Source organism: Poecile atricapillus, chromosome 11 (assembly GCF_030490865.1).
Source record: "Poecile atricapillus isolate bPoeAtr1 chromosome 11, bPoeAtr1.hap1, whole genome shotgun sequence".
Classification (NCBI taxonomy): domain Eukaryota; kingdom Metazoa; phylum Chordata; class Aves; order Passeriformes; family Paridae; genus Poecile; species Poecile atricapillus.
Window position 1 is genome coordinate 9,824,588 of NC_081259.1, and position 12,198 is coordinate 9,836,785.

Consider the following 12,198-nt stretch of genomic DNA (forward strand, 5'->3'; position numbering starts at 1 on the left):
GGGCTCAAACCATGCAGAAAGTGCTGCCAGAGTTTCAACTTAGCATTGCAGTTGTTTCATCATAACAGCTGATAAATCATAAATCTCTGATAAAATGAAAAGGAAAGGAACCCTGGGAAATGAAGTCATTCTTCTTCCACTAAAGTGCTTTCTTGAACCTAGAAAAGTTACAAGTGAGTAAGACAGAATAATCGTTCTCAGTTTGTAGTGTCATGGTGAAGGGTTTTAAAAGTACCTAATTTAGTGTTTCACTTGAAAATTGAGTGCCACAGTTTCACACAGTTGCCAGTGTGTGCTTGGGTGGTCAGAGGAGTTTGGGATGCCGTGCACGTTTTCCCAGCGCTAAAGCTCTGGAGCTCGTCAGGGCAGTTGGCTTTGCCGTCCTGTGGGAAAGCGCTGGCACCAGCTCCCAGCGCTGGTGCTGAATCGAGGGCTCTCTGGGGCAAGAGCTGAGCACAGAACTGCAGCAGGGCACACACAGACACAGAAATGCATCTTCTGTTCTGAATTGTTATTAGGCAACACCAGGAAATCCAGGAGGTTGTGTTCTGGGGGTGCTTCCTCTTCTTCAGGAAGTCAGAAATCAGTCTGGGGGCTTTGCTGACCTGCAGAGCCACCTATGGCAGGAAAGGCAGAGGCCCATGGAGCATCCAACTGGCCCTTCCAAATCTGAGTCCCAGCTAAAGGTCAGCAGATCAGCTACCTCAAATGATTTCAAATGTTTAAGTTTGCACATTGCATTTTCTTATTTTTAATAATTTATCAACTAGCATGCTATCACTGTGACACAGAAAGACAAAATGCAGGTGGACTTTTTTGTTGTTGATAATCATAGGATTAGAAACAGAGATTTTGCCTTTACTTCTTAGTAAAAGAATGAATGGATAGATGGATATTTGCAGCCCAGAGCTTCACTATCCATTGATTTATCTACTTGGATGTATGTATGCACCTCCTGTTTCAACAGTAGCAGCTTCAAGATTCCTGAACAAATGGAGATGGATAGTTGTGGGCCTTTGCCTTCATTCTACCTTTATTATCTCCAGACTTACTTTATATGCTTACTGCCCCTGCTGCACAGCAGCCAGGCATAGTTTTAACAGTGTTTTCTGGTGTAGTTAAGATCATGTAACAGAATTAAAGTTGTTTGTGCAATAGGTTTGCATGGAGGAAAATTCCTAACATTTAGACTGCAATATTTAGGTCATATTACCCTGTTTTTAGTAGAGTCAACTGAAAATATACAACTAGGTTAAAGGCAAAAAAATTTCAAAATTATTTTTCATTCAGGGAATGTACATTTCTTAAAAGAGTAAACAGCTTGGTGGAAACTTCCCCTCCCTGAATTTGTTATTGCAGACAAACTCCATGACCTCTGTAGGTGATACAATGTTAATCCTGTGTAATGGATGAGGAAAGTATTTAAAATGTTAAGGATACCTGGCCCTTCTTTCCACCCAGCTGAGGATGGCATCGATATTGGCATGAAATGAGAGCTGGGTTCAGCGAGTTACTGATAAGGGAGAACTGAAGCAAATGCTACTCTTTGACAGCTGTAATATGACAGTCCCATTGTCATTTCAATTTATTTTGAGTAAGTATTTTACATGGTTCAGCACAGCTGTCTGTCCAGAAACCTGCAAGCCCCTGGAAAAGTGTGGAAGTGTAAGTCTTGCAAAGAGAAAACCACTCTTTCATTTTCTCTCTCCTGAGGCCTTGCTGGGCTTTGCAAGTTCACTCCATCTTTCCTGAGCTAATTGTACTCTTAAATCACTTCATCTGTTTGATATTTGCAAATTTACTCCCCTTGATTTTAATTTCAGTTTCTGGGTGGTAGCTCAATTGTAGTACCACTGGTTTTGGATCCTGTCATAATTCTGTCAATTACCTGTTCATGCTGTAATATTTTGTATGGGACAAGAATATATTGAGTGGTACACTTAATATAAAACATTATATAGTGTAGTTTTTAAAAATCAAAAGCATGAAAATGCACATAACTCAGTAGAGCTTGCTTTGCAGTTCACTTCTACTGCTAAACTTGGATAAAAGGTGTGCTTGGTGGTGAATGCAGTTTTATGGCATTAAAGAAAGGCTTCATTCTGATCTTTAACCTAGATGAGTTTGTATGTATCACAGTTGGTTCTTTTGGTCCTGCACATTCTCTGCACTTCTGTGTGATTTGCTTGGTCACACACTGAAGGTAAAACAAAGCCCCTCCATTGTGTGCACAGTCTTCCTGAGGAGAAAAAGCATCTGAGGAAGGCTGGTGTTTAGGAAAGGGATTTCAGGGGTGCTACATCACCCACTGAGAGCTGAAAAGGCAATATCTGTATCAACACTGGAGTTTGGTTCTGTTTCTTTTCCCCCCCTTCACTTCCCAGGGTGATTGAATGGTTTGCATCTAATGAAATTTTCATGCACATCCACAGAACAGTGGGATTCTGAGGAGAGAGATTAATATTTCAGTAATTATAGCATGCCTGTATGTCACTGGAGTCCTTGGTGCACCCACAGAGGAGCCCTGGCTGTAGGTAGCAGTTCACGGGAATGTCGGCAGGAGGAAATCCAGCTGTGGGGGTTTGTTGCTTCTGGGAAAATATGTGGATGGGGAAAGAAAGAAGGAATGCATGTGAATGTCCTTTCCTGGAAATAAATATGTCGAGGAATAGATGGGGCCTGAGGTAGTTTAACATGGGGAGAAAAAAGCCAGTTGTTTCTTGGGCTGTGGCAGCAACTTTAGGATGCTGAATGTCACTTAGTGATGCCAAGGAAAGGTACTGAAGGCTGGAGTGTGGCTCGGCAGTGTCACTGCTCTGCCTTTTCATTTGGGGGATTGCCAGGTGCTCTCTGCCTTGTGCTTTCAATGTGCCTGGTCAAGCTGGGCTGCTGGGACATTTCACCTTCCGCAGACTCATGCATCCATCTCTCCTGTCCCTCCCTATTCCAGAGAACAGCCCATCTTCACCACCAGAGCCCATGTCTTCCAAATTGACCCCAGCACGAAGAAGAACTGGGTCCCCGCAAGCAAGCAGGCTGTAACTGTTTCCTACTTCTATGACAGCACGAGAAACAGCTATCGGATTATCAGTGTGGATGGAGCCAAGGTAGGAGGCTGGAGGTACCCAGCGTGTTTCTGTGTGGAGAGGTGTGGGACTGGCAGCCCTGGCTGAACACACACAGGGGCTGCATTGAATGTACTGTAAATACTCCATTTTTTATATTATCCGCTATGGAGGCTTGTAGTGATAATTGGAAAAACACAGGGCACCCTAAAAGTGATTTTGCCCAGCTTATTTGAATTTATCTCCAATGAATTTGACTTCATGATAACTGAGCCAAGAACTTTTAAGTGTCCAAATTGAGTCAGTAGCACGGTATCTCAAATAGCCACCTATATTGGGGTAGATAAGGCTGAGGCCTTTTTGGTGATAAAAATGTTCTTTTTAAAAGGAATGAGGAGACAGATACATGCAGACTATAGCTTTTAATGTAAATGCCAGCTGCATTTTCACTTTTGCCTGGCTGAAATATTTACAGTTTAGCACTTAATTTTCTTCAGCTTTTGCACTGGAGTTCGTCATCCTTAGGTGACAAGTTAGGCATGAAGGCTCTTCCCCCAACCTTTTTTGTTAATTTGTTTTGCATTACCAGCATGTGCTTAAGTATTTGCTGTAAGAATCCAAATCAGTGAGTCTGAATAGGTTGCTCAGACAACTATTTTTATTACAAACTACATTTATCCCTCTCATTAGTCCCTCCAAAGTCACTTGATGGGTAACAACTTTCCCCTAGCAGACCCCAGTCAGAGGTATAAATGAAAACATTTTGCCCATGTACAAAAATCATCGGTCATTTCTGTCAGAGCACAAACCTCAGGGTAACAGGATGAGTTTACAGCCTGTTTATCTGTGTTCCTGTTTGGATAAGGATGTTAAAATATCACTGTTCTGGGAGATAGAGATCACAGAAATCATCCCTTAATAAAGCTTTTCTATTTGTCATGCCTATTTCACATACTTGTTTTTCCAAACATCTCCTGTGCTATATTTGGTTATATATTGGCTTATAAATCAGCCATACTGCCTGCTTTAATTGATGGTAATGTTTCATTGACACCAGTACAGCATTAATGTGTCCCCACCAGGATGCTGTTTGTGCTGGAGCGTCCATCCCTGGGAATCTGCAGTTTGCAGCCCCTGGGACCTGCTGGGGGACACTGAGCCCCCCAGATTTGCTCACACCCGATGGATGCTTGTGCTGAGGCTGCTGCTGGTGGGCTGCTGGCCTCACAAACCCGGGCAAGTGCGACTTCCCAGCCAAAACTGCTGCACTCACAGCAGAGGCTGGCTTGATCTGTGGCTGTGCATGCATGCATTAAGACCAATTAATGAAAACAAAGTAATTACTGTATGTAGTGAGGGAAGCTGCAGGGGCAGCGTATGGCCACAGCCAGAGGTCCTGCCCAGAACTGTAAAGTGTGTGTGGAGAACAAGCTGGGCACCCAAGCTTTGCTTTGCTGAGAAGACACTCAGAAGGAACATTACCCTCCATCCCCCATGTTTTAACATGTCCCAGAAGAAGGTGAGCTTGCCATGATTACAATTCTTCCCTGGGGCTTCCTGAGCAAGAATCAATTGCTGGCCACATAAATTATTCCTCTTGTGTTGAATCTTTGCTGATTAAGGAACAGGTCAAGAATAGATGCTACCTTCATGCTCACCTCTGGAGAGTCCTGTGACCCTGCCTGACCATTCTGAGTGCTAATTGGGAAAAAAACCTGGTGTTTACACCAAAAGAAGTTAAAAGTTGCATTTTCCCCTTCAAACAACTATAGTTTAGTGTTTTGACCTACTTTCCCAGGCAAAAATGAAACTGGGTAGAACTGTAAGGAAGAATATAGACAGCTTCAGATGATGGTGTCCTGCTTTCTGTACATCTCATTAGAATAAAGTCTTCCGTGTGTTGGCAAATACCAGATGGATTAATGTGACAGCATCACTGTGGGCATAAGTTATGTCAGCTTTAAGGACAAAAAAGCTGAAGCTCAAGTAAATTAAGGGACTTGGCCCTAAAAGGAAGGCAAGGATGAAGGATGTGTATCTCTTACAATTCTCCATCCTTGTCTGCTCAGCAGAGGGGCTGCTCTAACAGTTTAATTTAGACAAACATACATGATTCACATTGGCTTGCAGAGAAATTTCAATTCAATCCAACTTGTATGAAGATGTTGGATTAATTTGGGGGTTCTTTTTTTTACCTTATGTTAACATTACATACTAATGATAAAAATACTTAGAAGTGATCAAGAATACAGGGTCCTTCCCTTGTGTATTGGTCATCACCTGGTTGCATAAGCTTGATTTTCCTTGTAGCATTGCACATGTCACGCTGGGCAGTGTTGAATTGCCAGTGTGTGGAGGAGCTGGAGCTGCTGGAGCCCGTGAGCAGAGCACGGGGCAGGCTGTGCAGTGTCACCCTGATGAGTCCTTTCCTCCTGATGCAGCACTGACCTGATGGGCTCTGATCCTCGCAGGAGCGGCTTCCTCAGGCAGCTGCTGCTGTCCTCAAAGGTCTGGAGCCTCTGTGGTGCCCTGTCCTCCAGTCCCATCCTCTCTTCTCCCAGCAGGCACAGCCTGTCCCTGTCTCCTCCTTGTCCCTCGGCCCCACATGCCTGGGGTGCAGGGCAGAGGGGAGCAGAAGGATTTAGAAATGGGATTAAGGTGGGGATTAAGGCAACTGCTGAGGCCATGTGTTTAAAGGTGCAAATATTGGTAACTCAGTTTGTGAGCCTGGCTGGCAGAGGAGTGCCCCATTCAGCACAGCACTGCCTTTGCCTTTCCCCTTGGGGAAGGATGGGAGAGTCTGGATACTGCACATGGAGGTGGTAAAACAAATGGAATAGAAAGAGGGTAGGGGAAAGATAGGAAGCAGAGTGAAGTCTAGGGAGCTTAACTCTTTCCTTGCAGAGGAGTATTCAGAAGTCCAATATGCAGGCCAGCCAGGAGAAAGCATATGCCTGCAGGTGCCAGGTTTCTTTCAAATTCTCCCATCCCAATAACAAACCCATTAAAATACCTGGGGAATGAAGCACTGCAGAGAGGAGACCCTAGATCCAAAACAGCTTGTACCACTTAAATTGTTCTTCTTTGCAAAGCTAGAGACAACAGCTCCTCTAATTCCTGTGTCTTTCACAGAAAAACAGGTGCTGTGGACAGAGTTTACAATTTACAGGAAAAGATTTCACAGATACCATGTGAGAATTTGCTGGATGATCTTAACCAAGGTACCATGACCAAACAAGGGAATAGATTAGTATATCTTTCAATTACACTACAATTAACTTGTATGTTGTCGAGCAAGTAATTTCATCATGTTTTAAGAAGTTTCTAGCCAGAGGCTAACGGCAGCATAATGAATGCTGGAGGAAATGATACACTAGAATGCAAGGGCACACACTGATTCAGAGTTAAGGAGGCAAGAGACTTCACCGTGTGAAAGTGCCCAGTGTTGTGGACAGAAGTCAGCCCTGTTGACAAAAGACAGAATATGGTGATGATGCAGGGAGAACGTGGACTTGCAAGTGTCCAACTGCTGTGCAGTGTGTGGGGAAAGCCACACACAGGGCTCCTCATTAAAAGTGACCTACATTGGCCTGCCTTTTGGAGGCAGAAAGGAAGTTTGACAGTATGAAAATGATGCAGACCAATAGCCTCTGTCATCCTCAGGAATAATGCATGGTAGTACACTGGTTGGTGGGTTTATTTATTTTTTATAAACTGAAATTATGTGTTTTCCAAACAGTATAGAGAAGAGGGAAAGGAATTTGAGATGGAAATATAATCCCTCAGAAACAAGCCTCTGCCCTCTTTTCAGATGTTCATGTTGTATTTCTATAAAACTTGTAACTGCAACAACATCATTTTTCTCTTTTGAGAAATGAGCTGTTAATAAGGAACATAAAGCTAGCTTAAAAATTAATAGCCAGCAATAAAGTGCATAGTGAGACACACTGAGTTGGCAGCAGCAAAGAAAAGTGACGCAGCAAGAGTCATCACAGATGCCAGTCCTCTGTTGCCTCTGAGAGATGCTTAAACAGATGCCTAGAAAAAAATTAAAATCAGGATTTCAAAGATGACTGCATTGCAAGAGTAGTTGTGGAAAATACATGATACACAAATAAAGACTGTATTTCAGAGGAAAAAAACAGTCAGCTGACACTCATTCACAGTTCCTAGTTAATTTAAGGGTTTATTACCTGATCATTACCTTAAATATTGGAGATCAGCAGCTAAGTTGGGCACAAGTGTGTGAAAGTATTGAAGAGAGAACCAGAAAAATTGCTGTGCTGGGAAAGCAAAATTAGTGGGTCTGATTATGATACTTTATGAAGTAAATTGCAATTAGTAAGAATAAGAATATGGGCCAAATTTTGCCAATCAGTATTCACACAGTGTTCCCCAAAGTGAATACAGTACATTATATGGTGTGATGAGGCTGTTTGATCAAGTGGCATCTATGCAGGGGACAGTGTGATTTACAGAGGACAATGAAGCTGGCAGGGACACAGCCCCAGCAGCCTGTGGCAGCAGATATTTAGGGAGGTAAGAAGGGCTGATATGTAAATCTGCTCATATTTGATGTATTCCTGGCTTTCTCGGTTCCTGTACCAGGGAACTAATTGCTACCTAATTTAATAGCTGCCCACCTCTTTATGACCACGCTTTTCTTCTTGTCACGATTGGAGGCAGGTGTCCTCAGCACACAAAGAGGAAATTGAGTTCTTCCAGTGATGTGTTCAGAGGCTCAAAACAGATCTTTTTCTTTGCCCATGGAAAAGGAATTATTTTAAGGCATAGCTGTTAAAAATATCCTAGAGTATTTTGCCAAAAGGTGACTCTTAGATTTCAGAGTCTTTTCTTTCAAAGGAAAACAATTACAGGGTATGGTAGCACAGATGAAATTCCTTCATCTGGCTAATATTTTCATTCTCTTTTTTTCTTCCATTGACGTAAATTCAGCCACTAAACCAAAAGCAACTCCTTCACAGGAAAAAACTAACAAGTAATTTATATATTACAAAATTTTTGGCACTGAATTATAAAAGGCTTCTGGCAGTGTCACCCTTAAGCTGGGTGACACCAGGGGGTGCGTTGGTGTGGCAACATTTAACTCTGCCTCTAGGACCTCATGGGTATGATTTGTGATAATGTGTGGCAGCAACAATCAAAATATTGGCTTCTCACTTGGCATTCAGAGTGTCAGTGTGTGCTCACCAGACCCCGCACACGGTGAATTAGGTGCAGTGATGTAGGGTGTTTTGTTTTTTAAATGCCTACCTCTTCTTAAATACCCACGGTTTTTAACTACCTAATTTTTCAGGTTTAATAGTTTTGTAGTGGAACTACAGAGGATGTTTTACAGCCTTGGGTAGCCAAAGATAAAGGGATGTAAAAGCAAATGAAAAGTGACCTTACAAAGTGCTGTGTTGGCTTTTCTTTTAATGTCTATAGATAAATCCTGAAATGCTATGATTTTGAAAGGTGTGGGTGAGGGTATTTGTGTGTTTTGTCAAAGGGAGGGAGATTCTTTGATTTCTAGTTTTGCCTGCCCTAGTTTTATTTATGGCCCTTGCCTGTCAGGATGCTGAGTGCTGGAGGAGCTTGGTGCTGCTGGGGTCCCAGCCACCTGCCCTTTGCCTGCTCAAATGCCAAGAGATCCCACTCCTCACCCTGAAAATTATTTTGCTGACTGCAGCAGTGGCAGGACTATGATTTCCAGAGTCCCTGCTAATAAAATCTGATTAAAATAAAAAAAAAAAATAATTCTATTTCATCTTCTCAAAACTTTTTTTTCAACAATGGATTTCTTTTTTCAACAATGGTTTTCTTTTTTTTTTCCCTAAAACTTCTTCTGCCATGCTGGTTTTGCCCTCCAGTTTCTTCCAGGCTGGGTGGGAAATATTTTTTGGTGGTCCCAGAAAGTGTGGCAGCCATAAAACATGGATGGGGGGGAAGTATGAGCTCAGTATTACTTGAATGTCTGACACTGAGAACCAACATGGAAAGGACCTTTCCTCCAAAGGCAGCATGTGACACTGAGATGACCTTTCCTCAGAAGGCAGCATGGGACACCGTGCCCAGAAAACACATCCAGCTTAAGGGTGACACTGCATTAGGGCAGAAGAGTCCAGGTTTTGACTTCTGAAGGTCTGATTTCAGTCTGATCCGGTATTTGTGCCTTCTTGTCCATACTTTCATATGTTGTAAAAGGAGATTTCCAATACTGGTCTGGCTGATTACTGTAATACAGAAATTTAAGCATATTTGATGGCCTTCATCCCCTCTTTACCATAGTGTGTTATTTCATGAACTATTGGTGCTAATTTCAACATGACTTTTAGCACTGTAGATGATACCAGAGTCAACAGATGGAACTAATTAATGCCTCATATAAAAATTATACTGTATCTTTTGGAATACAAAATATGGTATAAAATACAGTTTTAATGCATAGTCCTGCCCTCCAGCGTGCACAGTTTGTGTGCATGTTACAATAAACATCTCATTGCTTTTATGCTACTGAGATGACCATTAAGTAAAACCATTAGTTGTGGGTTTATGATTTCCTATATACATTATGTAATCACAGAATCATAAAATATCCTGTGTTAGAAAGGACCCACAAGGCTCATCAATTTCAGCTCTATGGCTCTGCACAGGACCACCCCAATCAGACAATAGAATATATAAGAATAGGATAGATAAACACTATTGAGACAGAACAACCACAATAGAATCAGTGTGTATACACTGTTAATCCATACTAAAACCTTAGAAATAATTTGGTGTCATTTCATCAGTCTCACCAGGTGTGTTTTGTACTTTTCCTGGTTCAGATTTCCCAGGCCTTGCTGGAGGATGATGCTCATCTGCTGGAGACATGTTCCAATACCAGCAGTGCTAAACAAAAGACTTTGTGAAAGATGCTTGAGTAATCTCAAGCTGCTTTTTGTGGCACCTTTTGGTCCTGTTGTTCTGTAACTAATGAAACTGGATTGAACTGCTCTCCAAGGTGCAGCTGCTCCTTTTGTAGAGAAGTTCTCCTTCATTTTATACAATGATCAGGTTGAGAGCAGAACATCTGTTTGTCCTGAGGCAAAGCCCACCAGCCTGTCTGAGCTGGAACCTGTCTTCCACTCAGACCGTGAAACAACCTGCAGTAAATAATTAATAATTTTAATAACTATTTTCTGATTTCATTTAAAGGTATTACAGTTGTGGTGATGCATCTTCCAGATTATTTAGCATCAGTTGGGATGATTCGGGGAGAGCTCTCAATTTAAGGAGAAATTGCCATCAGTGGTGAGAAAATTCCATCAGCATCAGGGTGATGCTGTTTCTCTGGGGCAGGCTGGGGTGCAGGGCAGGAGGGGCTGCATGGGATGTGCCCCAAGTGTGATGCTCCAAAGGGATCCTGTGGAGGATCAAAGACAAATGGGAATGTTTGGGTTAGGGGAAGCTGGAGTAGGACAGACTCAGATAGGAAAGGAAATAGAGATTTTAACACGAGGATCATATCTGGGGTGAGCACACTGAGGTGTGTGCTGGATCCTTCTGCTCCATAGACCAGGACTTCATATTCCTCTCAAAGACATCTTTGAAGAGCAAAAGAAATTAAGGAAAAGAACAGTCTCTGATGATCTGAAAATATTTGTGGTGTCTGTGCTAGGGGCGTGCTTGTCTTGATTAAAGTTGCTTGAGTTTTGGTTTCTCTCTAAACATTCAAATAACTTGAGAACATTTTCTTTGGAATTTGTTGAGGGAGGAATGCAGCAGAAAGGAGAAGCAGAGCTGTCAGCCAGGGATGAGACTACTCACTTGCATCATCCTTTATTTGCTTAAGGTGAAATTCAGGCTGAGGGGAGGTGCAGGATTTAATAACTGGGAGGATAGTACATTGCCTGGAGTTGTGTCTGCAGGAGAATTGTCCAAGAGTTGCTAAGACAGGTTTAGATAGGTAGAGCTGGTTATATTGGGTGCACTTGTGTGAACAGGTCTTGGAGTATTCATAGGATGAGAAAAAATGTTTAGGGCTTAGTTGCAATAGGAATTTCAGAACTAGTAATACTGGTGGAGGTGAGCCAAAAATAGAAGGAAAAGTTTAAAATGTTTGCACAAAAAAAGACCTAGAACTCCAGGTGAAAAAGAGAGTTTATCAAAAGCTGAGAAAGGGAACAAAGTAAATGCCAGGAAATTTGGTGGGTCACCTGAGATTGAATCAACCAGAAATCATGATCATCTCCTGAGGTTGTGTTCTGGTTTAGAAAAAAAAAATTAAAGTCTAGAGCTGTAGAACTCATACCACTTAAATGTTTCTATATTAATCTCTTTCCAAGTTATTAACTTTGAAATGTGAAAAATTCTCTGTTCATTTCCTGGATTATTTCTGGAAGTAAATCCTTCAGAAACTGGTTAGTAAGCTTAGGAGAAAACACACCAGAATGCTGTCAACAGCTGTATCCTTGACAGGAGAGCAGAAGCACATCTGCCACTGTTTGTTCCTATCTGGCTCATTTTTCTGCTTGTATGTGTGCTGTGTGGATGTGTCACCGGTTCTGGAAAGACCACACACAGCTGAATCCAGGAGATTGCAAAGACCTTTCCAGAAATGAAATTTGTTACTCACTAAAAAGAAAAGATTCAAATTCGTGTTTAGGATTTCTTGCTGCATCACTTAACAGCAAGTAGGGAAACTTGGTCTGAGTAGATTTTTCCTTTTTAAAACCCCTCTGTAAAATTACTCAGAGAAGCTCTGCCAAAACAAGTGTTTCAGTAACTGGCCCACTCAGAGAGGTTTCTGATCACCAGACTCGAGTGTGATGTGGAGGAGCTGAATGTGCCAGAGAGGTCATTGGAACCATGTGATGTCATTGTAAAAAACCTGGACATCCTGGACCTCCTAAAAATAATGTACCTGTCCATCATGGCCATTCTCATGCCAAGAGACAGTTCTTCCAGATTTTGGAGAGGAACTAAGCTATCCTATTGCTGACCACTCCTGGGGTGTGTAGGTTGTTAAAGAGTAGAGGAGTCTTTAATGATGCTGTGGGGTTGTGCCATTCCTGCCTTTCAGAAGGGACCTTCAGGCTTCAGTGAGGCTGTTGTCATAAGCTTGAAGAATGCATAAAATTATCAG

General features: G+C 42.2%; 1 protein-coding gene across 4 annotated transcripts in view; it reads left to right on the top strand.

Moving 5' to 3' along the window:
• HOMER2 (homer scaffold protein 2) overlaps window positions 1-12,198 on the top strand; it is a 53,524-nt gene that overhangs the window by 19,757 nt on the left and 21,569 nt on the right. For all 4 annotated transcript variants that reach the window (XM_058846736.1, XM_058846737.1, XM_058846738.1 and 1 more), the window contains exon 2: window positions 2,951-3,107. In XM_058846736.1, coding sequence (XP_058702719.1) covers window positions 2,951-3,107 — 157 coding nt within the window. The remainder of the gene's footprint in view (window positions 1-2,950; window positions 3,108-12,198) is intronic.